The 24,481-nt window shown below is 43.3% G+C and overlaps 1 protein-coding gene across 2 annotated transcripts in view; it reads left to right on the top strand.

Annotated features, from left to right (window-relative positions):
• The window catches only part of SLC17A5 (solute carrier family 17 member 5), a 48,570-nt gene extending 36,775 nt beyond the window's left edge, over positions 1–11,795 (top strand). The window contains exons 10-11 of one of the 2 annotated variants that reach the window (XM_082633862.1): positions 6,770–6,860; positions 10,462–11,794. In XM_082633862.1, coding sequence (XP_082489988.1) covers positions 6,770–6,860; positions 10,462–10,599 — 229 coding nt within the window. In that variant the 3' untranslated portion in view covers positions 10,600–11,794. Of the gene's footprint in view, positions 1–6,769; positions 6,861–10,461 lie in introns of both variants that reach the window. The other variant, XM_082633863.1, reaches the window with a different exon arrangement.
• Positions 11,796–24,481: the final 12,686 nt, after the last annotated feature.

Below are 24,481 nucleotides of genomic sequence, written 5' to 3'. Positions count from 1 at the left end.
CATTGCGTGGAGCAACTAAGCCCGTGCACCACAACTACTGAGCCTGCGCTCTAGAGCCCATGTGCCACAACTACTGAAGCCCACACGCCACAACTACTGAATCCTGTGCGCCTAGAGCCCGTGCTCCTCAACAAGAGAAGCCACCGCAATGAGAAGCCCGCGTACCACAACGAGGAGTAGTTGCTTGCCGCAACAAGAGAAAGTCCACACGCAGCAAGGAAGACCCAATGCAGCCAAAAGTAAAATAAACTTATTAAAAAAAAAAGACTTACATTTTCATTATAAAAAAAAAGAAGATAACTGAGAAGAAGCAACAGGAGAAGGATAAGGAAAAATAAGTAGAGATTAGGATCCCCAAAGGGAAAGCTTGATCAACAATGTCAGATGCCCCAGAGAAGTCAAGTAAAATAAGAATGAACGTGTTCCTTGGATTGGACAACCAGATGGAGAAGTTCATTAAAGATCTTGGTGACAGTGCTTCCATGGAGGAAGGAGAAGGAAGCTAGGCTGAAGACAGCATACAGCAGTGGTTTCAAAGTGTGATCCTTAACCCATCCACATCAAAATCATCAGCAGTGCTTGCTGAAAACAAAGCAGAATTGTTGATCACAGAACTAGGAATCTGCATTTTGTTGCCCCTCCATGTTGTCCTCATGGACATTAAAATTTGAGAACCATTGCCAATAAACAGCTATTTCAAAACTATTAACCATGAAGGGAAGGAAAAAAGCTAAAGATGGATACATGCTGGTGGAGGATTTTGAGACCTAAGTATGTTAATATGCTGAGAAAAGAAGGCCAATAAAGGATGAGAGATTAAAAGTTAAAAGAAAGAAGTAAAAATGACAGGCTGGTAGAATGCAGGAAGGAATGACATCCAGTGCCAAGTGGAAGGGATGAGCTTTCAACTGAGAAAAGAAGGAAAGCAGTAAGATGGGTTCAGTTGAAGAAAAGTTTTCAGGTGAGTTGAGAAGCCAAGGATTGTGGTTTTAAAATACCTCCATGGGGGCTTCCCTCGTGGCGCAGTGGTTAAGAGTCCACCTGCCGATGCACGAGACACGGGTTCATGCCCCGGTCTGGGAAGATCCCACATGCCACGGAGTGGCTGGGCCCGGGAGCCATGGCCACTGAGCCTGCGCGTCCGGAGCCTGTGCTCCGCAATGGGAGAGGCCACAACAGTGAGAGGCCCGTGTACCAAAAAAAAAAAAAAAAGTAGAGTAAAAGACTTGAGAATGATAAAAGTTCAAAATAGCTGCTGAGAAAAATAGTCACTAAGAACTCACAGAAGGGATCTGGGGCATCGATGAGGATCAGCTGAAGCTGGAGAGGAGTCGTGTGCTCTCCCTAGTTTACAAGGTGGTTTTTCCTTTGAGTGCTATTCAGCAGCCCAAGTGTAGGACTGAAAATGTGCCGTTGAATTGATCTAGGCTTGAGATTTTAACACGCTGAGTCAAAGGGATCTGGGAATTGGGAGTTTTGGCACAAAAGAGGCCCAGGCTGTGTTATCTCTCAGACACTTTTAGTTGAAGGAATGGAAATCCTAATTCAAGCTGGCTAAACATCATAATCTATTAGTGTCAAGTCCAGAGACGGTAGGCTTCAAGCAGGAGTTGATATCCAGCTGCCCACTAATCTTACCCAAGGCTCGTTTCTTTTCCACTCTCTACTCTGCCTTTCATACCAGTCTTATCCTAAGGCTGGATCTGTGTATAAAATCGTACAGTGAAATGACTGCCAGTAACAACGAGGGTTACATGCTTCTTCATTCACATCAAGCAAGAAAGAAAATGATCTTTTCCTCTTTCCATCATGGAAATACAGGCTTCATTTGGAACCAGACTGAGTCACATAGCCACGCCTGAACCAACCCTCATGGCCAAGGGAATGGCAAATGCCATTAGACTTCAGGACAATCAGCACCTGCCCCTAAAGTTAGAGGTGAAGGAGTCAGTGCCCCTAAGCCTCATGGGAATGGATGCCGAGGGAGCCATTGGTGACGTCCACACAACACGTGAAGATGTGAACACAAAGAAAAGAACTCATTTGGAAGATGAAGAAACTCAGGCACAGAGGAGCTGTGTGACTTGCAGAGTCACAGTTAGCAAACGGCAGACCGAAGGCTTGAATCCAGGTCTTCCAGCTCTGTGGTCCCGGGATCTTTCTGCTACATCAAGGTGCCTCTCAATGACTTATTTAAAAGATCTTAAAGATTGGTCATTGAAGCGGCACTAGCAGTTATTTTGAAAACTCAGGAAAAAGAACTCATTGCAGAGAACAGATACGTACTTTGGTTGCCTCAGTTAATGTGATTTTATTATAAAGCTAAGTAAATAAATACGGGAAGTAAAAAATAAAAATAAGGAATGTAAAAGTGGCTAAGCAGCCACCCAGCCAGAAGGAGGGTGGTAAGCCACACACTCCATTTCATGAAGCTGCAGTGTAGTCTGGGACTGATCAGGTGCCTGAAGTCTGTCAGAGCTCTGGAATCTGGCAAGGGCCCCACTATGCTCTCTCAAACTGGCCGTGAAGGAAAACGGGATCATTAAATAGAAACTGGGGCTATTGTCAAAAGAAGATGAAAATGCATGCCAGGGCTTCCCTGGTGGCGCAGTGGTTGGGAGTCTGCCTGCCAGTGCACTGCGCCACCAGGGAACTCCTTACCCACTCTTTTTTTTTTTTTTTTTTGCGGTACACGGGCCTCTCACTGTTGTGGCCTCTCCCGCTGTGGAGCACAGGCTCCGGACGCGCAGGCTCAGCAGCCATGGCTCACGGGCCCAGCCGCTCCGCGGCACATGGGATCTTCCCGGACCGGGGCACGAACCTGTGTCCCCTGCATCGGCAGGAAGACCCCCAACCACTGCGCCACCAGGGAAGCCCCCCCCCCACTCTATTTTAGATTCTTTTCCCATATAAGTCTTTACAGAGTACTGAGTAGAGTTCCCTGTGCTATACAGTAGGTCCTTACTAGTTATCTATTTATATATAGTAGTGTGTATCTGTCAATCCCAATCTCCTAATTTATCCCTCCTCCCCCCTTACCCCCTGGCAACCATAAGTTTGTTTTCTACATCTGTGACTCTATTTCTGTTTTGTAAATAGTTTGTACCATTTTTTTTAGATTCCACATATAAGCGATATATGATATTTGTCTTTCTGGGTCTGACTTACTTCACTCAGTATGACAATCTCTAGGTCCATCCATGTTGCTGCAAATGGCATTATTTCATTCTATTTTATGGCTGATTAACATTTCATTGTATATATATACCACATCTTCTTTATCCATTCCTCTGTTGATGGACATTTTATATATCTGTAATGCTGCCTTATTGAAAACGGTCATCACTGATTTCAATCTGAAGGAAAGATCAGTTTTCTCTTGCTTAGTTTTTCACCACAAGCCCCAGCATTATAGATATAACATCCCAGTATTAAGTACGGATTTGGAATCAGGCAAATTGGGTAACACTTTATAGTCTCTCTTTCTTACCTATAGAATGAAGATAATCATCCCTACCTCTTGGGGTTAATTTTACTATTAAAGTGGGATAAATTATATAAAATACTTAGAACCCTGCCTGACATAAGGTTTTTCAGTAGGCAGTCAGTATTCCTCTTAGCATATAAATATGTCTACATGGTATTTTCTAAGCCTTTTCTTCTGTAGACTAAAATGGATATTTTCTATGGATAATTTTGTTGCCCAGATTCAAGGGTTTTGGATAGATTTTTAACCATAAATCCCACAGAAGTCTAGGACTCCAATAGCACGGAACCCAAACTGAGTCCATACAGCATGTTCTTTTTTTCCAGGCTCTCATCAATCTTTCATGGCCTTTCCTGGCCAAGTGTAATATAAATACTTGAATGAGCTTCTTGGTGCTGACATTTAGAATTTCACAGCATCCATCTGCACTTAATATCTGTCACTGAAAAGGCCTGGCAACATTGCAGTCACTTCCTCCTACTGCCAAGGTGTTAATGGTTTAAAAAAAAAAAAAAAGGACAGGTTCTGCCAAGCTTGGTTAATTTAAGATCAGCTCCCTAAAGGGCATAAGCCAAAAAGATCTGTGCCATGTGGTTTTGTTATTGTACCCTGTATACACGAGTTTTCAACATAAAAATTTGTGATGTTTGTAGATAACTGAATTAGGTTAAGCAGGATATTTTATTTAGGCACTGTGTCAATCAATTCAGGATGCCATACAACATACCACGTGGCTGAGTAGCTTAAAAAACAGAAATTGAGGGCTTCCCGGGTGGCGCAACGGTTGAGAGTCCGCCTGCCGATGCAGGGGACGCGAGTTCGTGCCCCGGTCCGGGAAGATCCCACATGCCATGGAGCGGCTGGGCCCGTGAGCCATGGCCGCTGAGCCTGCGCGTCCGGAGCCTGTGCTCCGCGACGGGAGAGGCCACAACAGTGAGAGGCCCGCGTACCACAAAAAAAAAAAAAAAAAAAATTGATTTTCTCACAGTTCTGGAGGCTAGAAGTCTGTGGTCAGGGTGCCAGCAGGGTTAGGTTCTGGTGAAGCCTCTCTTCCTGGTTTGCAGACAGCCACCTTTTCACTGCATCCTCACGCGTGGCCTTTCTTCCATGTGTGCTCACAGAGACAGAGAGCGCGATCTCTCTTTCTTCCTCTTCTTGTCGGGCCACCAATCCGATTAGGTTGGGACCCTACCTTTATGGCCTCATTTAACCTTAATTAATTCCTAAAAGCCCTGTCTCCAGATACAGTCACATTGCAGGTATGGGCTGGGGGAGGACACAGTTCAGTCCACTGCAGGCACTTTTCCATGTCTAAAATGGGGAGAGCAATTTCAGATAAGTAGTCTGCAGCCAAGGTACTGAGGCTCCTAAACCCCAATAGAAATAGTATTAGCCCACAGTAAGACTATATGGTCTAATAAACATCAAGTTTCTTTAATTTTGATCCCAATTTTATAATACTGATTATCTCATTAAACAATTAAAAGCTCTAATTGGACTTTGAACATACCTAGGTGACTTTTATGAAAAATAAGTTAATAAATGCCATTTACTTGCTTAACTAATTTTTTTTTAATAAATTTATTTATTTTTGGCTGCCTTGGGTCCCCATTGCTGCACGCGGGCTTTCTCTAGTTGTGGCAAGCGGGGGCTACTCTTCGTTGCGGTGCATGGGCTTCTCATTGTGGTGGCTTCTATTGTTGCGGAGCACAGGCTCTAGGTGCGCGGGCTTCAGTAGTTGTGGCTCGCGGGCTCAGTAGTTGTGGCTCGTGGGCTCTAGAGCACAGGCTCAGTAGTTGTGGTGCACGGGCTTAGTTGCTCTGCAGCATGTGGGATCTTCCCGGACAAGGGCCCAAACCCGTGTCCCCTGCATTGGCAGGTGGATTCCCAACCACTGTGCCACCAGGGAAGTCCCTGCTTAACTAGTTTTTAACTCCACCACCACCATTAAGTTTTCTTGCTAAAAATATCAAACCTAAATCTAATGAACCCTTTAGGATCTCGAGTCTAGATACTACCAGTGTGCAGAAAATACAGGGGACATAACTCTATGTCAAATGATGCCTCAGTCTACAAACTCCAGAATGTAGGGCCATCTACAGGACAAAATCCCAGGTTCTTCAATTGACACACACAACTATCGATACACACAACTTAAATTAATGTTCAGCAACCCTAGCATGTAATCCAAAATGTTGCATACTCTACGACCCTTTGGAGCCAAAGCGCAGAAGGGGTGCTGGTCTCTGTGGGACAAGCTCCAGCAGTCATTGCATTGCAGCCTCACAGGACCACGCGTGGGCCTGAATACCTGCGGGTCACACGCACTTCTGTGGTCAGCATATATTGAATGAGCATAGATGTTGCACTGGCTACTGGAAATAATAAAGAGGAATAAAACATGAGTTTTCAGGGAGACTATGGAGTCAGAATTAGCAAACTTGAATTAGGGAACAAGTACCTCTTAAAACACAAAGTACTAGCTTTGAGGACAGTAAAGATTTGGAAAAGACAGAGTTCAAAATTCATGTTTGTCATACACTACAATATATATAAACCCAACTTGTCTATTTCTGGGACAGTGTGCAAGGATTTAGCGACAAGAAAATACGTAATAAATTGAACAGGTAAGTTGTGAAATTGTGTGTTCAGTATGATCTCATTTCTATAATATATTAAAAATATATACAGAAAAAAAAATGAGGATATTTACCAAAATGTTAATGTTGATTATCTCTATATAGAAGGATTATAAGTAATTTTACTTTCTTTGTAATATTCTTTTAAAATTTTTAACAATGACCTAAATTTTGTAATCAGGAAATAAATTCTCCTTTTAACTTAAAAAAATTTAAGGCACATGAAGCTTCCTATCTAGATACAGCCTTGTATGAAAATCATATCTCAGCACTTTTCTATTTCACTGTAAAAGGGATCATTTCAATGGCTGTGTTTCTCTATATGATGTTAGAATTATTGAAATGTAAGTTTTTCACTCCCCAAATATTTAGTCCTATTTCAGTAAGACGTTTCATTTAGACATAAAATTTCACAAGAATACAGCCTGGGAATGGTCTAGCTATCTATGGACAGAAGCTATTTAAATGTGTGATGCAGGGAATTCCCTGGCAGTCCAGTGGTTAGGATTCCGCGCTTCCATTGCAGGGGGCACGGGTTCAATCTCTGGTTGGCAAACTAAGATCCCACAAGCTGCGCGGTGCCCCCCGCCCCCCCAAAAAATGTATAACACAATTATAAACCCCTATGAAAATGTTTCTGCAGGTATGCTGGTATCCTCCTGGGCATCACAAATACATTTGCCACTATACCTGGAATGATTGGGCCCATCATTGCTAGAAGTCTGACCCCTGAGGTAAGTAGATAATTTGCCTATAAACTGAAAAGCTCTAAACAGTTCATTTGAAGCTGCACATCTGTGTCAAAGTTGAGTATATTTTAATTAAGGGTAAAATTCTGAATGTCTATTCTTATGCAATTATTTACAGCAACAAAAAGCTAAATACCATAATAGGTAGGAAAGTATATTCTTCAAAGAACACTTTGAATTTTAGACAGAACAACAGAACTAAGTTAAATGAAGATCTTGTAACTGAAACCACACAAGTACTTAAAAGTTGTGATATTATACCAGATAAATAACTTGTATCTTTGGTTTGAACAAATAAATATTGGCAATGTAGAATTATTCCAGAAGTGGAACCACGAAAGTGTCAGGAAATCAGGTGAGAATGAATAGGAACAGTTGAAATAATCAAGAACGTTTAGAAGAGTAGAATACTTAGGAAGACGTATAGGTGTCTTCACATATTTGAAAGATGGTGACTTATTCTCGGTAGTTCCACAAAGCCAGGTGGAGAGAAGGTACGAGGAGACAAAAGGCAAGTTTTCTGTTTAAAGCTGTTACTGTGTGGAATGGGCTGCCCTTTGAGTTCGTGAGCCCTGAGACGGTCAAACGTATTCAACTGGCATTTCTTGAGTGCTTATTACTGTGACAGATACTAAGGATTCAAAGGCAAAATGATAAGATCCTACATTTGAGAAATGCATTATTTAGAGATTATACGTAAAAGGGCTTCCCTGGTTGCGCAGTGGTTGAGAGTCCGCCTGCCGATGCAGGGGACATGGGTTCGTGCCCCGGTCCGGGAAGATCCCACATGCCGTGGAGCGGCTGGGCCCGTGAGCCATGGCCGCTGAGCCTGCGCGTCCGGAGCCTGTGCTCCGCAGCGGGTGAGGCCACAGCAGTGAGAGGCCCGCGTACCGCAAAAAAAAAAAAAAAAAAAAAAAAATGGAGATTATATGTAATGAAAGTACAGTGTGACAAAAACTGCAGAAAAAATGTATGCTCTTGCTGTGGACACAGAGGAGGGAACAACCAGTGTGCAGGGAAGGAGCCTGGAGGAGTGAGCCAGGGTGTGGGAAGGGCTGGCATCTGGCCTGTGTCAGGGCACTGAGGCCCCAGAAACACGGCGGGCCCGGGGTTGGTGTGGCCTGAAGCAGAGACACTGAGTTATATTGTGTAAGAAATCAAATTCAGCGACCTCAAAGGCCCTTTCCAGCTCCAGTTTTCTACTGCTTAAGAAAATCTAAAGGGCTAGTGAAATGTGTTCTTCAGGAGGCTGACTTAAACCTCTAAAAGAGACTGAATTTCCTCTGTTTTGCCTCTGTGATGAAATTAACACTAATCCTTAGAATTTCAGTATATGCCTACAAATTGTCTTATTACCAGATACTCTGGCTTCAGACACAGGGGTGTTCACTGCAGGTGGCGCTCTACCATGTCTAATTCCTTACTCAAGTGCATCAGTGCCTCCTGAGTTACCGTTGTCTCTCACTGAACAGAAAGGAATGCTGGGACCGCTCAGTATGTCCCATCACAGATGTTGACCCTTATCTTCATGGAGCACTGTGGCAACACAAGAACCCAAGTCAGCACACTACCATGAGTAATTTCATTCATGATCACTAGTCCTGGCACTTCTGCTGGGAGGATATGGACTCCTGAATTCAAGTCTTGAATGTTTGTAAAGTGGGAACTGAACTGGATTTCAGATCTGTTGTTATAGCATTTGTTTAATGTTATTTTAAAAGGCCATTATTTTTAAAAAGGAAAAACACATTTACCTGTACAATCGTAATTGCTTACAATTAAAGTTTACTGCACTTTATAATTTATAATTTATTTATTATAAATAAATAATGAAACAGGGAGTCCCTGGCAGTCCAGTGGTTAGGATTTGGCACTTTCACTGCCATGGCTCAGATTCAGTCCCTGGTCGAGGAACTGAGATCCCACAAGCTTCGCAGTGTGGCCAAATAATAATAATAATAATAATAATGAAATAAAGGTCAAAGTGTGTCTGAGGTTCAATTCTGTTACAGGCAAAACAGCATTCTCTAAAAACTGGTGGAGTTTTTGTTAAAAAACAAACTAGGAGCTTTGTGCGATTTCTGGTACAGTTGATTGATTTTAAGCCACCCGTTGCCTCCAGATAACGCTGAGGTATTATTTTATCCTGCACATCACACAGAGCAGCTTTTTCTTAGAATCCTAAGAAGCTGTCTTAAACCTGTCTCTCAGGTATATGATGTAATTAGTAATTACTGACCGACTTCTACTCTAGGGTGGTAACACGTTGTTAGCAAGCATATCTAAATAGTCCCTAAAGTTTAAGATGATTTCTAAGATTTTTTTTTCACCAAAATACATTCATCTCAGATAAGTATAATTAACCGCAGAGTGCTCCTTTCTTTCTCTGTGTTTTTCCTTTTTTCCTAAATAAATGACTTCATGCCAGCTTGCTGGTGCCTTTCCTTTTTCTTCCTCATTGCCAATTCAGCTGTTTGGTTTTTTCTGTTCTAACTGCTGCAAATGAAGCACTCTGGTTACATTGAAATTGTGAAAATCAAAAAAAAAAAAAACGTTGTTAAAGATAGTCACACGACCCAGAGATTTAGATAACTACGGGATATTTTTATACCACTGGATTACACACTGTGTCTTGTTGATCTCTTACTGACAAATCCCTTCCATGTTCTGTGTTGTGTGCCATTCAAGAGCCCTGCAGGATCTTTCAGGCCAGGCTGAATTGAACTTCAGTGTCCATCTTAACTCATCCTCACTTGATCTGCCCCTGACACCCCATACCTGAGAACTTGGGAGATGATGTGCAGGCATAATACTAATACTTTCCTAGTAACACACGAGTTGAGGACATGCCAATGTTTTATTTTTAGTAAACTTTTTTACTGAAGTGTAACATGCATTTTTTTTTTTTTTTTTTTTTTGTGGTACGTGGGCCTCTCACTGTTGTGGCCTCTCCCGTTGCGGAGCACAGGCTCCGGACGCGCAGGCTCAGCGGCCATGGCTCACGGGCCCAGCCGCTCCGCGGCATGTGGGATCTTCCCAGACCGGGGCACGAACCCGCGTTCTCTGCATCGGCAGGCAGACTCTCAACCACTGCGCCACCAGGGAAGCCCTAACATGCATTTTTTAAATGCACAAATCCTAAGTATACAAGCTGGACAGATTTTCACAAAGTTAGTACATCTGTGTGACCAGTGCCCACCCAGTCAAGAAGCAGAACGTTATCTCCCTCACAAAGCCTCCAGGTAGCCCTTCCTTTCTCTTTCACCCCCACCAAGAGGAACCACTATCCTTTTTAACACCGTAGATTATTTTTGTCTGATGATGGGCTTTATATCAATGGAATCGTTCAGTGTGCACTCTTTGTGAGGCCTATCGATGTTGTTGTGGGTCATTCGTTGTCATTGCTCTAAGTATTCCATTGAACACATATGCCACCATCTCACTGTTGATGGACATTTGGGTTGTCTCCAGTCTTTATGAATAACGCTACTGCCATATAAAAACAATCTTGTGACACCACCTTCTTTTAAAGCAGACTACAAACAAAATCCTTTTTCATTTGCATTTTTTCCTTATTTCTCTGCAGAACACTATTGGAGAATGGCAGACTGTTTTCTGCATTGCTGCTGCTGTCAACGTATTTGGTGCCATTTTCTTCACACTGTTCGCCAAAGGTGAAGTACAAAACTGGGCTGTTAGGGATCACCATGGACACAGAAACTGAAGGAACCAATAAATAATCCTGTCTCAATGTATCTTTGTTTATTATGTAACCTTACAGTGCCTTTGATATTTTAATGTGTAAGCAATCTGTATACAAGAAAAAATTGTACTGTATTAAACTTTTAAGGCTTGTGATCATGAAAGGTCACTAGTTGCCAGATTAGTAAAAGTAGCTGTTTTTAATTATTAATAACACATTTGCTGGAACTTACAATTCAGGGTCACATAGCCGGCTGCAAGTCAGGCAATCTGAAATCGGGGAGTTCTACATAAAGGGACGAGCAGAAACGGACCCCTCTATACCTTTGCTTAAGCTGGATAATAATTCTCAGGTCTTGGTAAACACCTTTTTTTGTACACTTTCCTCAAAAAAATTATTTGTCATCAACATTCCCTGACACTTAGTTCTCAAACTTTAGCATCTCCACGGAGCTGCCAGCCACGGTATCATTCAGCCTGGCAACTTCACTGAGGGAAGCATGCCCAGGCAGCTGCCAGGCATTCCCTCTCTGGCTTCAGGGACAGTGCCCAGCACTTCCCAGAGGCAACATCCAAGACCAGGGTCAACGCCAAGGCTTTGGATGGTGTCATTCCCCTGGGGCTGTTACCGAGTGGATGAAGCCCTGAGCCGGCAGGGACAGCGCAGTCCACAGCCATGGCTTCCGTGCCCCTCACGCTTCCCTTCCCAGCACACTGGAATACTGACTGGCATGTAACCTGCCAAAGAAAGTATGATGCCCAATTAGTCACAAGTCACATCATCCCACCTTCATGTGGATCAGAGTATAAATTTTCAAGTCCTGTGTTCTGTGAGCTCCACCAGGATAATTAAATTTTAAAAAAGCACTCTCACATGTTTTCTCTCTGTCTTACGCATAAGTGTCTGGTCGCAGCTCAAGGTTCTTACTTCCGCGGCACCTGCAACCAGTGGGGTGACCATCTTTACTGCTGGTTTCTGAAAGCTCATTTTGCCAGTTTTTCCTGGGCCATCTTCCAGTGGTTTTTGAGTGTGCTTTGAGGGCATTTATGTGGTTTAGACCTTGATTTATGTTTTGTTGTGAATGTCCAACACTACCTGTAACATCTTAACTAAAGCTATTTAATGTAATATGATGTATACACATTTCTGTAAATGTATTTTTAAATCTGTAAATAACTTTAAGTTGCTAGGGTGATTTTCCTTTTATAAATTATCAAAATAAACCTTTTTGGATTGGTTTTTTTTTGGATCTGACAGCGCTGTGATACCTTCTAGTAGCCGCAGTGGCTATTTTACCTCTTCTCTGCCATCTGCCTCGACCACTGAACTACCTCCGTCCACATCTCTGCCACCGTTCCACCGGGATACATAGGTCCTCTGATGCAGCATCAGAAACCTCTACTGCCATCAGCCTGCCCCGCCTGGCTCTGAAAAGGGTCCACTCCTCCTGCTAAAGCGTGTGCCTGCGTCACTGATCTGCATCCTCTCACCTCCTCCAGCCCTTGCTTCAGTAACTCCTCTTCCTCAGTCTCTGCCTCTCTTGTTCTTTCCCTTCTGTCTCAAAGACACACAAGCCTTCTAGCCTTTAAAAACACAAAAATACCTAACCCTCCTGGGGGCCTGAAAACACACACATCCCCTGGTGGTCCAGTGGTTAGGACTCGGCGCTTTCACTTCCAAGGCCCGGGCTCAGTCCCCGGTTGGGGAACTAAGATCCCACAAGCCGCATGGCGCGGCACGCACACACAAAACATACGTATATAATGTTTCTAGAATGATACTCAAGAAACTGGAAACAGTGGTTCCTTCTAGAGAGAAATATTAGGCAACCAGGGCTGGGACGGGGAATTCATTTTCACCTTGCCAAATGTGATAGTATAACCTATTCAAATAAAAACATCATTTAAAAAAACAAGACACTTGGGCTTCCCTGGTGGCACAGTGGTTGAGAGTCCACCTGCCGATGCAGGGGACACGGGTTCGTGCCCCGATCCGGGAAGATCCCCATGGCCGCTGAGCCTGAGCGTCCGGAGCCTGTGCTCCGCAGCGGGAGAGGCCACAGCAGTGAGAGGCCCGTGTACCGCAAAAACAAAACAAAACAAAAAAAAACAAGACACCTGCTGCTCAAGCTACCGTGTGATCACCCCCCAGGCTTTCCACTGCACGACGGACATGCCCAGCGAGCTGTCTTCACTGCACCTGAGAAGTTTGAATCCAGCCTCACGCTCTCACCCCTCACCCCCAATAGAACCAACTTCCTGCCACTCTCCTTACTCCTGTCACTGAGGCTCGGGCTTCGAGTCATTGTTTATCCTTCCTCTTCGCTCATCTCCCACCTCACCCTCGACCCTGTGTATAATTAACCACCTGTCTTTTGCATTCCAGTTCGTTAAAGTCTCCGGATTTTTTTTTTTTTTAATCCCCCTGGCCATCTCCTAAATAAGATCTTTGCGTCTCTTGTTTCCACCTGGAATAGAAAAGGTAAGTGGTCTCACTGCCTTTAGTCTGAACCTCTTCTGTCCAGCTTCCCACCTGTGCTGGGTCATTGGTCCAAGTACAATGCATCCCCTCTCCCGGATCAGGATGCGCCCCCGACGTGAACCCGCTCCCCGCACCTCCCTTTGCCCACCCGGGAATCAATCCCTTGGCCCAGCAGCCTGCCCTCCTCACCCCTAGGCTCGGTCCACTCCAACCTCATCTCCCACACCTGTTTCAGCTACATCCGGGGCCTTCCCGCACTCTCCATGTTCCCCTCCCCCTCCATAGCTTTACGAGCTTCCTTCCCTGAGCCTGGAAGGTTGCACTTCATCCCCACCTGCTTCAGGACCCTCGATTTCTTCTACCCTCTGTGATCTAGATGTGGTCTCTTCCTTTGATCCACTAAAACACCATATTATTTATTAATTTTGAGTTTTTGCTTTGTTTTAAACTTGAGGACTCAGGCTCAGTGACGAAGAAAGGATCATTCATTCATTCAACAAACATGAATATCTACTCTTTGCTCGGCTATAAGGATACACAGATATGTGTTTGACACAGTCCTCTTCCTCCTAGAAGTCTCCGTGGAACTGTCAGCCTCCCTGATCCCCCAGGTCCTCCCCAGCATTCTCTGTACAATACACAGGAACACATGTCTGTGTCTGTCTCCCTGTTAGATTCACCACAAGCATCTTTTTTTTTTTTTTTTTTTGCTGTACACGGGCCTCTCACTGTTGTGGCCTCTCCCGTTGCAGAGCACAGGCTCTGGATGTGCAGGCTCAGTGGCCATGGCTCACGGGCCCAGCCGCTCCGCGGCATGTGGGATCTTCCCGGACCGGGGCACGAACCCGTGTCCCCTGCATCGGCAGGCGGACTCTCAACCACTGCGCCACCAGGGAAGCCCCATCTTTTTTTTTAAAGAATCAATTTTATTATCTATTTTTTTTCGGCTGTGTTGGGTCTTCGTTGCTGTGCGTGGGCTTTCTCTAGTTGCAATGAGCGGGGGCTGCTCTTCATTGCGGTGCGCGGGCTTCTCATTGTGGTGGCTTCTCTCATTGCGGAGCACGGGCTCTAGGTGCGGGGGCTTCAGTAGCTGTGGCTCACGGGCTCAGTAGTTATGGCTCACAGGCTCTAGAGCGCAGGCTCAGTAGTTGTGGCGCACTGGCTTAGTTGCTCCGCGGCATGTGGGATCTTCCCGGAACAGGGATCGAACCTGTGTCCCCTGCACTGGCAGGCGGATTCTTAACCACTGCGCCACCAGGGAAGTCCCACACCACAAGCATCTTGAGGGTGATGTCCATTTGATTAATCTCAGCATGATCTTCCTGATAACAATATGTGTTGTCTTAACATTTTAGCTGCTTAACAAATATTTAGTAAATAACCCTTTGTTAGGGCTTCCCTGGTGGCGCAGTGGTTGAGAGTCCGCCTACCGATGCGGGGAACACCGGTTTGTGCCCCTGTCCGGGAGGATCCCACATGCCGCGGAGCGGCTGGGCCCGTGAGCCATGGCCGCTGAGCCTGCGCGTCCGGAGCCTGTGCTCCACAATGGGAGAGGCCACAGCAGTGAGAGGCCCGCGTACCGCAAAAAAAAAAATAATAATAACCCTTTGTTAAATGAATTTTTTAAATCTCATATATTGTTTTTTTCAACAGGTTGTTTTCTTCTCAAAAACGTAGTTTAAATGTGCAACACCTTTTAACGTATTAATGATATGCTCACCTCAAAGTAAGTTATAAGTGGCGGTTATTGGTAAATGGGTTTGAAAGTATTTGAGAATAGCTCAGTTCAATATAGGCAAAGGACTTCTCCTCTCAGTTATGCAACAAATATCTAGCGCACATTCATCAGGGGCCAGGTTTGGTTCTTGTACCTGGGATACAGCGTGAAAAAAGCAAACCCCTTTTCCCATGGAGCTCACACTCTGATTTATTGAACACTTTCCTTCACAGGACCCAGCCTTTGAAACCTGCCTTGTAGAATGTCATTATCCACCTAACAATCAAATCCAGAGGGAATGAGCATGCCAACTGACCCTGGGAACCAGAGTTACGAAAGAAACAGAGGCAAACGCTGGAGTCCGCAGTTTGGATTAACTATTTTAATGTCCTTCTTAGTTCAGCCTTTGTTGTTCTTTTTTTTTTTTTGCTGTACGCGGGCCTCTCACTGTTGTGGCCTCTCCCGTTGCGGAGCACAGTCTCCGGACGTGCAGCATCAGCGGCCATGGCTCACGGGCCCAGCCGCTCCACGGCATGTGGGATCCTCCCGGACCGGGGCACGAACCCGTGTCCCCTGCATCGGCAGGCGGACTCTCAACTACTGCGCCACCAGGGAAGCCCTTACTTCAGCCTTTGTTTCGTTTTCAAGGCATCAGAAATAGAGATGTTTGAATTTAGAACCTATTGCAAAGTAAATAATTTCCCTGAGGGTAGTTTATCCCTGCTCAAAATAAAATTCACCCAGTAGAAAAATATTGATGGAGTATTTAAATTTGAAGGCAGGAAGAGCACTACAGGAAATGGCCTGGTTCCTCTTCCTCTCAGGAAAAGCATGTTACTGCCTCAGATGACTACATATGGGGTGAATGTCTAATTTCAGTTTAAAGAATAAATTATCTTCCTCATAGAAATGCACATTGAGGTGGCTCACAAAGCCTTTTCAGATGCCTCTGTCTCTTAGAGCGACCATAAGCAGAAAAGCCAGTTATAAAAGTTTGTGCTTTGAGAGGGCCATATAGAAACTACTTTCAGGACTTCCCTGGTGGCGCAGTGGTCAAGATTCCGCCTGCCGATGCAGGGGACACGGTTTCGAGCCCTGGTCCGGGAAGATCCCACATGACGCGGAGCAACTAAGCCCGTGCGCCATAGCTACTGAGCCTGAGCTCTAGAGCCCACGAGCCACAACTACTGAGCCTGCATGCTGCAACTACTGAGCCCACGTGCCACAATTACTGAAGCCCACGTGCCTAGAGCCCGTGCTCCGCAGCAAGAGAAGCCACCGCAATGAGAAGCCCGCGCACCGCAACGAAGAGTAGCCCCCACTCGCCGCAACTAGCGAAAGCCCGTGTGCAGCAACGAAGACCCAATGCAGCCAAAAAAATAAATTAAATAAAAAATAAATTAATTAAAAAAAAATTTTTTTTAAGAAGAAGAAACTACTTTCTAGGGGCTCTGCTATGGACAGCTTTGAGTACAGGAAATACTGAACCCAAATGAAATGTAACCAATTTTCTGCCACCTTTTTCCATGTGCCTTGATGAGGAAGAACACCAGTAATTTTCCGAGTGCCTGCTTGCTTTCACTTTATCTTGATGTTGGGAAGGAGGAAACTTTGACGTCCTGGCACTGCCAGTCCTGTGCTTCTAAGTGAGAAGCCCTGATTGTACAACTGAGCTGGAAATGTATTTAAGCAACCTGTTTCCCTCACACAGCCTTCCTGCTATGATAGGCTGCACCTGGGATAGAGCGAGCCCCCTTCCAGCCTAACCGTATTAAGTTTTCTTCCTGGCGTGCTCCCCTCAGCAGAAACCACTGAAATATGCTAGCCCTTCCGACAGACACCGCCTCTCGGGGATCAAGTGTGCATACTGGCCTCATCTTGCATTACAGCCACAAATAGCCCTTCGTTTTGAGCATTTCACAACTTCACACTCACTCCACAGCCTGAAACTTGAGCTTCCCACAGAAGCTTGGTTGGGATTGAAAGTGATCGGGCTAGGATATATAGTCTTTTTCTTTTAATGCTCAAGAACTGTTTTACATGAAGTATTGGGATGCTATCAGGGGAAATTCCAATGCGTATATTGTATAAATTACCTAGACAATATGTATGATAATGCACCTTTTTTTTTTCGCACCAAGAAGCTACTTCAGGTGTCTGCTGCGCTTTGATTTGTTCTGTCATCTGTGGCAGGAAGTTTATCCTGGGGCATTCACAGGGGTCTCTTTTGGATCATCATCAGCTACAGAGAAGCCTATGATAGGTGACAGCATGTGTATACCACGGTCACATAGATTACCTCACTAAATACTCAAAAATACCCCTGAATGTGCAGGCAACAAGACCTAGTTAAAGCTGGGATGACAGATACATGCTCTGTTAAAGGAGTGGTCTTTGGCCCTTACAGGGGCCCCGCCAGCAATCTTGGTTCCCAGTGCCAACTTCAACCAAATAAGCCCACTGACTCAAGCTATTACACTGGTTGGGAATTTGTTATATCACTATCTTAGCTCCATGTATGATATCAGGGAATATTTATTCTATGTTTATTCTATAGTACTGTGAATCTTTTTAATGTTTTCTGTAAACCTAAGCATGCCAGTAAGATTCAGTTGCTTCTATAGAAAAAACTTTAACTCATTATTTCTATTACTGTACCGGTTTGAAATTTTCAACAATTTAGGACACTATGGGGTGGGGCAAAAGACCAACCCTCCCACTGTGTGCTGCTCCTGAAAAAGAAACTCCCTCTAGGAGAGCTGTAGACATTCCATTCTTGGTGCATGAACTTTGTTATTTCAAATCATGGGATGGGAAGCAAGGATTTGGGGGGCAAGGATCTCAGTTCCCACTGGGAAGTGAAAGTTCAGAATGCAGGAGAAAAACAAGTGCAGAAGCCTCCACCTGTGTTTTCCGCACCTCCCCTCCCACACCTTCCTCACTGCTGGCCTCTGACAGGGTCCCCTCATGGATGGCAGGCTCTAACCATCACCCGTCTTTGCTGATAGCAGGAACAACAGTGCAGTCACTGTCGGTGCGCCTGGCTCTTCTGTCCTTTTCAGGAGGCTTCCGCAGACACCAGTCCCTCTTTCGGCCCTTTCTTTTTAACTTACAAGTAAAATGGAGCCAAATAGGCTGATGTCCTTCACCAGGTTTAGACTGGCAGAGGTGCAGGCAGGCATGGGGTGCACAGTGTTGTTAAGTCTTCTGAGTCCCCGTCCTTCCACTATGAGTCTGAGGACGCTAGAAAGAAGAGGGAGAGTGTGGAAGGGATGGAATGGAACCAGGACCATCTGAGGCTGTCAACGGAACAAAAGCTAAAGCAGATGAGGAAACAGCAAAGACATGTTCAGAATTGGATGTAGTGGTACCTAGAATTATTACGTACTAAATAACAACATTTATAGGAATTCCCTGGCCATCCATTGGTTAGGACTCGGCGTCTTCACTGTGGTGGCCAGCGTTCGATCCCTGCTCAGGGAACTAAGATCCTGCAAGCCATGTGGCACAGCCAAAAAAAAAAATTAAATTAAAAACAATATTTATAAATTTCTCAGAGTAGAGAGTTAGTGTCAGGTAGTGTATAAGGGCTCTACAATTAATGTTTATTTAATTCTCTCCACATCCTTACCCCCCATTTTTACAGATGAGGAAACTGAGAAAGTCACACAACTAAGAAGCAGAGACAAGATTCAAACCAGGTCTCTCTGATGTTAGAGGAGAATCTCTTTAGTCCTAACTATACTGTCTCCATTAAAAATCATGTTTCGTTCACACCTATTTATGATAAAAACCCTCCAGTAAATGGGCATAGAAGAAACATACCTCAACATAATAAAAGCCATATATGACAAACCCACAGCTAACATCATACTCAATGGTGAAAAGCTGAAAGCATTTCCTCTAAGATCAGGAACAAGACAAGGATGTCCACTCTCACCACTATTATTCAACATAGTTTTGGAAGTCCGAGCCATGGCAATCAGAGAAGAAAAAGAAATAAAAGGAATCCAAATTGGAAAAGAAGAAGTAAAACTGTCACTGTTTGCAGATGACGTGATTCTATATGTAGAAAATCCTAAAGACTCCAGCAGAAAACTACTAGAGCTCATCAATGAATTTGGTAAAGTTGCAGGATACAAAATTAATGCATAGAAATCTCCTGCATTCCTATACATTAACAAGGAAAGACTAGAAAGAGAAATTAAGGAAACAATCCCATTTACTATCTCATCAAAAAGAATAAAATACCTAGGAATAAACCTATCTAAGGAGGCAAAAGACCTGTACTCAGAAAATTATAAGATGCTGATGAAAGAAATTGAAGATGACAAAAAAAAAAGATGGAAAGATATACCATGCTCTTGGATTGTAAGAATCAATATTGTCAAAATGCCTGTACTACTCAAGGCAATCTACAGAGTCAGTGCAATCCCTATTAATTTACCAATGGCATTTTTCAAGAACCATAACAAAAAAAATCTTAAAATCTGTACAGAGACAAAAAAGACCTCAAAAAGCCAAAGCAATCTTGAGAAAGAAAAACAGAGCTGGAGGAATCAGGCTCCCTGACTTCAGACTATACTACAAAGCTATAGTCATTAAAGCAGTATGGTACTGTCACAAAGACAGACTTATAGATCAACGGAATAGGAGAGAAAGCCCAGAAATAAACCCATACACCTCAGTTAATCTATGACAAAGGAGGCAAGAATATACAATAGAGAAAAGACAGTCTCTTCAATAAGTTGTGCTGGGAAAACTGAACAGCTACAGGTAAAAGAGTGAAATTAGTACATTCTCTAACACCATACACAAAAATAAGCTCAAAATGAATTAAAGGCCTAAATGTAAGACTGGAGACTATAAAACTCTTAGAGGAAAACATAGGCAGAACACTCTCTGACATAAATTACAGCAATGTCTTTTTGGATCCACCTCCTAGAGTAATGGAAATAAAAACAAAAATAAATAAATGGGACCTAATTAAACTTAGAAGATTTTGCACAGCAAAGGAAACCATAAACAAAATGAAAAGACAACCCTCATAATAGGAGAAAATATTTGCAAATGAAGAAACTGACAAGGGATTAATCCCCAAAATATACATACAGCTCATGCAGCTCAATATCAAAAAAAACAAAGAACCCAATCCAAAAATGGGCAGAAGACCTTAAATAGACATTTCTCCAAAGAAGACATACAGATGGCCAAGAAGCACATGAAAAGCTGCTCAACATCACTAATTATTAGAGAAATGCAAATCAAAACTACAATGAGGTATCACCTCACACAGGTCAGAATGGCCATCATTGAAAAGTCTACAAACAATAAATGCTGGTGAGGGTGTGGAGAAAAGGGAACCCATCTACACTGTTGGTGGGAATGTAAGTTGGTACAGCCATTATGGAGAATAGTATGGAGGTTCCTTAAAAAAACTAAAAATAGAGCTACCATATGATCCAGCAATCCCACTCCTGGGCATATATGTGGGGAAAACCATAATTCGAAAAGATACATGCACCTCAGTGTTCATTGCAGCTCTATTTACAGTAGCCAAGACATGGAAGCAACTTAAATGTCCATCCACAGAGGAATGGTTAAAAAAGATGTGGTCCATATATACAATGTAACTTTACTCAGCCATTAAAAAGAAGGAACTAATGCAATTTGCAGCAACATGCAGGAATCTAGAGAGTAGCATACTAAGTGAAGTAAGTCAGACGGAGAAAGACAAATCTCATATGTTATTGCTTATATTGGGAATCTTAAAAAAAATGATACAAATGAACTTATTTACAAAATAGAAGGAGACTCAGACTTCGAAAACAAACTTATGGTTACCAAAGGGGAAAGGTGGAGGGGGAGGGATAAATTAGGAGTTTGTGATTAACACATACACACTACTATATGTAAAATAGATAATCGACAAGGACCTCCTGGGGACTTCCCTGGTGGCGCAGTGGTTAAGAATCCACCTGCCAATGCACGGGGCACGGGTTCAAGCCCTGGTCCGGGAAGATCCCACATGCCACAGAGCAACTAAGCCCGTGAGCCACAACTACTGAGCCCGCATGCCACAACTACTGAAGCCTGCACACCTAGAGCCCGTGCTCCGCAACAAGAGAAGCCACCACAGTGAGAAGCCCACGCACCACAACGAAGAGTAGCCCCTGCTCGCTGCAACTAGAGAAAGCCCATGTGCAGCAACGAAGACCCGACACAGCCAAAAATTAATTAATTAATTTTTAAGAACCAAGGACCTACTGTATAGCACAGGAAACTCTACTCGATATTCTGTGATAACCTATAAGGGAAAAGAATCTGAAAAAGAATGGATATATGTATATGTATAACTGAATCACTTTGCTGTACACCTGAAACGAACACAACTTTGTAAATCAACTATACTCCAATATAAAATAAAAGTTAAATTAAATTAAAAACCCCCAAAAAACAAACCATGTTTGGTTCCTCTCTGGGCTTGGACCTAGTTTGAGGCAATGTGGCTAAATGCACCAGGAAGGTCAGGACCATCGTCAATACAGGAAGATGTCAACATAGTGCCTCCCACAGGAAGATCATGAAGAAAATCAGCCCACATGCCAAGGACACCTGCTCCTTCTGTGGCAAAACCCAGATGAAGAGACGAGCTGCAGTTCATGCATCAAAATGGTGGCCGGTGGTGCCTGGGCCACACCACCACTACCCTCACAGTGAAGTCGCCATCAGAGACTGAAGGAATTGAAAGACCAGTAAAAGCACCACCACTGGAAACATTGCTAGCCTATAATAATTGGGTTAATTTATGTAACAACTACAAGAGCAACAAATCATGTTTGAACACTGTTGATGGGAATACAAATCACTGCAACATTTTTGGAGAGTAATTTGTCAGTAAGTCAAAATTAAATATAGTCATTGAACCAGCAATACTGCCTATGGTAATCTAGCCTAAGAATACTTGAACAAGGACCGGGCATTTTTTAGAGTACTGTCAATTTTCTATCAGTAAGGAAATTGTTAAAGAAGTTATGGTGCATTCATAGAGGAGAATACTATGCAGCCATTAAAAAGTAAGAAGATCTAAAATAGACACACAGGTGAATGTCCATACAATTTGTTGGAGGATGAAAAAGAGTTACCTAACAATATACATTGTTTTATTGTATTTTTAACAATCAAATTATGGATGTATTGATACATACATGGAAGAAGGTCTGTTAATAGTAGTAATGTAAAATTAGAAAGTGAATAGAAAAAAAAAACATTGGAAAATATCTTTAGCACCTCGGAGTAGGGGGAAAATTCAATGGATTTCACTACATTAAATTAAATACTTCTGTTCAGCAAAACATACCAAACAAAGTTAACAGATGTCAGACTAGAGGAGACTGCAACATCTTGTCAGTAGAAGAGGTTTAGTATCTAGATTTTTCAGAGCTCCTGCAGATAACAAGAAAAAGTGAGAAAACCCAACAGAAAAAATAAGCAATGAATAGACAGTTCACTTAACAGAACACCAGATGTCAAACAAGCATATGAAGAGGTGATTAAATTCCCTAGTAATTATAGAAACAAAAAGAAACTAAAACTCAAAGGAGATATTACTTTCAACCCATCAAATTAATAAAAATTAGAAAGTTTGATGCTACCAAGTGTTGGCAAAGGATGTGGGGAGATGAAAATTACTGTCCACAGGGGGAAGAAGGGAATATAAACTGGTGTATCCATTCCAGAAAGCAAATGATTGTATTTAAATGAAATAAGAATATGTCCTTTGCCCCGGTATACAGCCCCATAGCTGGGTATTTGTTGCAGAGTGATTCTTGCTCAAGTCCTTAATGGAGCATATACACCACACTGTTCACTGTGACAGAGCTGGAGGCGAGCCAGGTGTCCCTCGTTAGGGAAATAGCTAAGCTAAATATGGTGAATTTTACTATGGAATAATATCACCCAAGAACATGCAGAGGCCTCAGAACGTGCTGTGTAAAAAGAATTAATAGGGGCTTCCCTGGTGGTGCAGTGGTTGAGAGTCCACCTGCCGATGCAGGGGAAATGGGTTTGTGCCCCAGTCCGGGAAGATCCCACATGCCGCGGAGCGGCTGGGCCCATGAGCCATGGCCGCTGAGCCTGCACGTCTGGAGCCTGTGCTCCGCAACGGGAGAGGCCACAGCAGTGAGAGGCCTGCATATCCCCCCCAAAAAAAGAATTAATAGCACAATAACCACTTCTGAAAATTAAAAACCCATACAAAAACATGATATTTTCCAGGGACACTTGCATAATTTAGAACATGTAACGAACACATTAGAGTGAGTGGCGACAAAGGGGAGAATGAAAGCAGAGTTGGGAGGAAGAGGAAAATTAAAAATAAAACAAGACAGTGGGCTTGCACTGAAACTGAAGGTTCAATGAACAGAAGAGTATGAGATAAAAATAATTTTTAAGCAGGTACTCAGAAGGTGTTGAAGCTGGGCAGGGGGAGAAATACTTCACTTTCTTCTGTTTGCTCTTCTGCGTTATTTAATTTTTTTTTAGAATGAATGTGCATTACTTTGATAATTGAAAACAGAAATATTACAGAAGAGTAGTTATTAGGAATATTAGGGAAATGTTCATAATATATTACTAGGTATAGTGAGATTATATCTGCTTTTGTTTTAATAACAGCTTTTTTGAGATATAATTCACATACCATAAATTCATCTTTTTTAAAGTGTACAATCCAGTAGTTTTTAGTACATTCACAGAGTTGTGCAACTATCACATATGTAATTCCAGAACATTTCATCACCCCAAAAAGAAACCTCATTTCCCCCAGCCCCTGCCAGCCACTAATCTAGTTTCTGTCTCTATAGATATGCCTATTCTGTACGTTTCATAAAAATGGAATCACATAACATGCTGTCTGTGTGTCTGGCTTCTTTTTAGCATAATGTTTTGAAAGTTCACCCACGTTGCCGCATGCACCGGCATTTCATTCTTTTTAGTCCCAAATAATATTCCACTAAATGGATAGACCACTTTCTGTTTATCCACTCATCAGTTGACGGACATATCTGAATTGTTTCCACTTTTTGGCAGTTAGGAATAATGCTGCTGTGAACATTCGTGCACAGGTGTCTTTTGTGTGGGCATGTTTTCAATTCTCCTGAATACAGCGATTCCATTTTTGTTTGAATAAAATATGCATTAAAAACAAAAACTGAACACACACACCAAAATGTTAATTTCTGGACAGTGGAATAATAGTTAATTCATTTTTTTTCTTCTTTGAGCTTTTTTATTTAATTTCAATTTTCGAAAATAAAAATTGATTTTTTTTTTTTTTTGCGGTACGCGGGCCTCTCCATGCTGTGGCCTCTCCCGTTGCGGAGCACAGACTCCGGTCGCGCAGGCTCAGCGGCCATGGCTCACCTGCCCAGCTGCTCCGCGGCATGTGGGATCTTCCCGGACCGGGGCATGAACCTGTGTCCCCTGCATCGGCAGGCGGACTCCAACAACCACTGCGCCACCAGGGAAGCCCAAAATTGATTTTTTTAATCAGGAAAAAACACATCGTTTAAAAAAAAAAAACCCAAAATCTCAGGGTCAGCCCCAGAACTGGTCTCCTATGTTTCCAAAACCAAACCCAGAGTCTCTGGCCCTGGAGCTCTTGGCTGGAAAGTGCCGCTCCCCAGCGTCATCACCTTCAAAACA

Source organism: Mesoplodon mirus, assembly GCF_964341445.2.
Source record: "Mesoplodon mirus genome assembly, chromosome: 10".
Taxonomy (NCBI): domain Eukaryota; kingdom Metazoa; phylum Chordata; class Mammalia; order Artiodactyla; family Ziphiidae; genus Mesoplodon; species Mesoplodon mirus.
The sequence above is the reverse complement of the archived record's forward strand: the minus strand, read 5'-3'. Positions and strand labels throughout refer to the sequence as shown.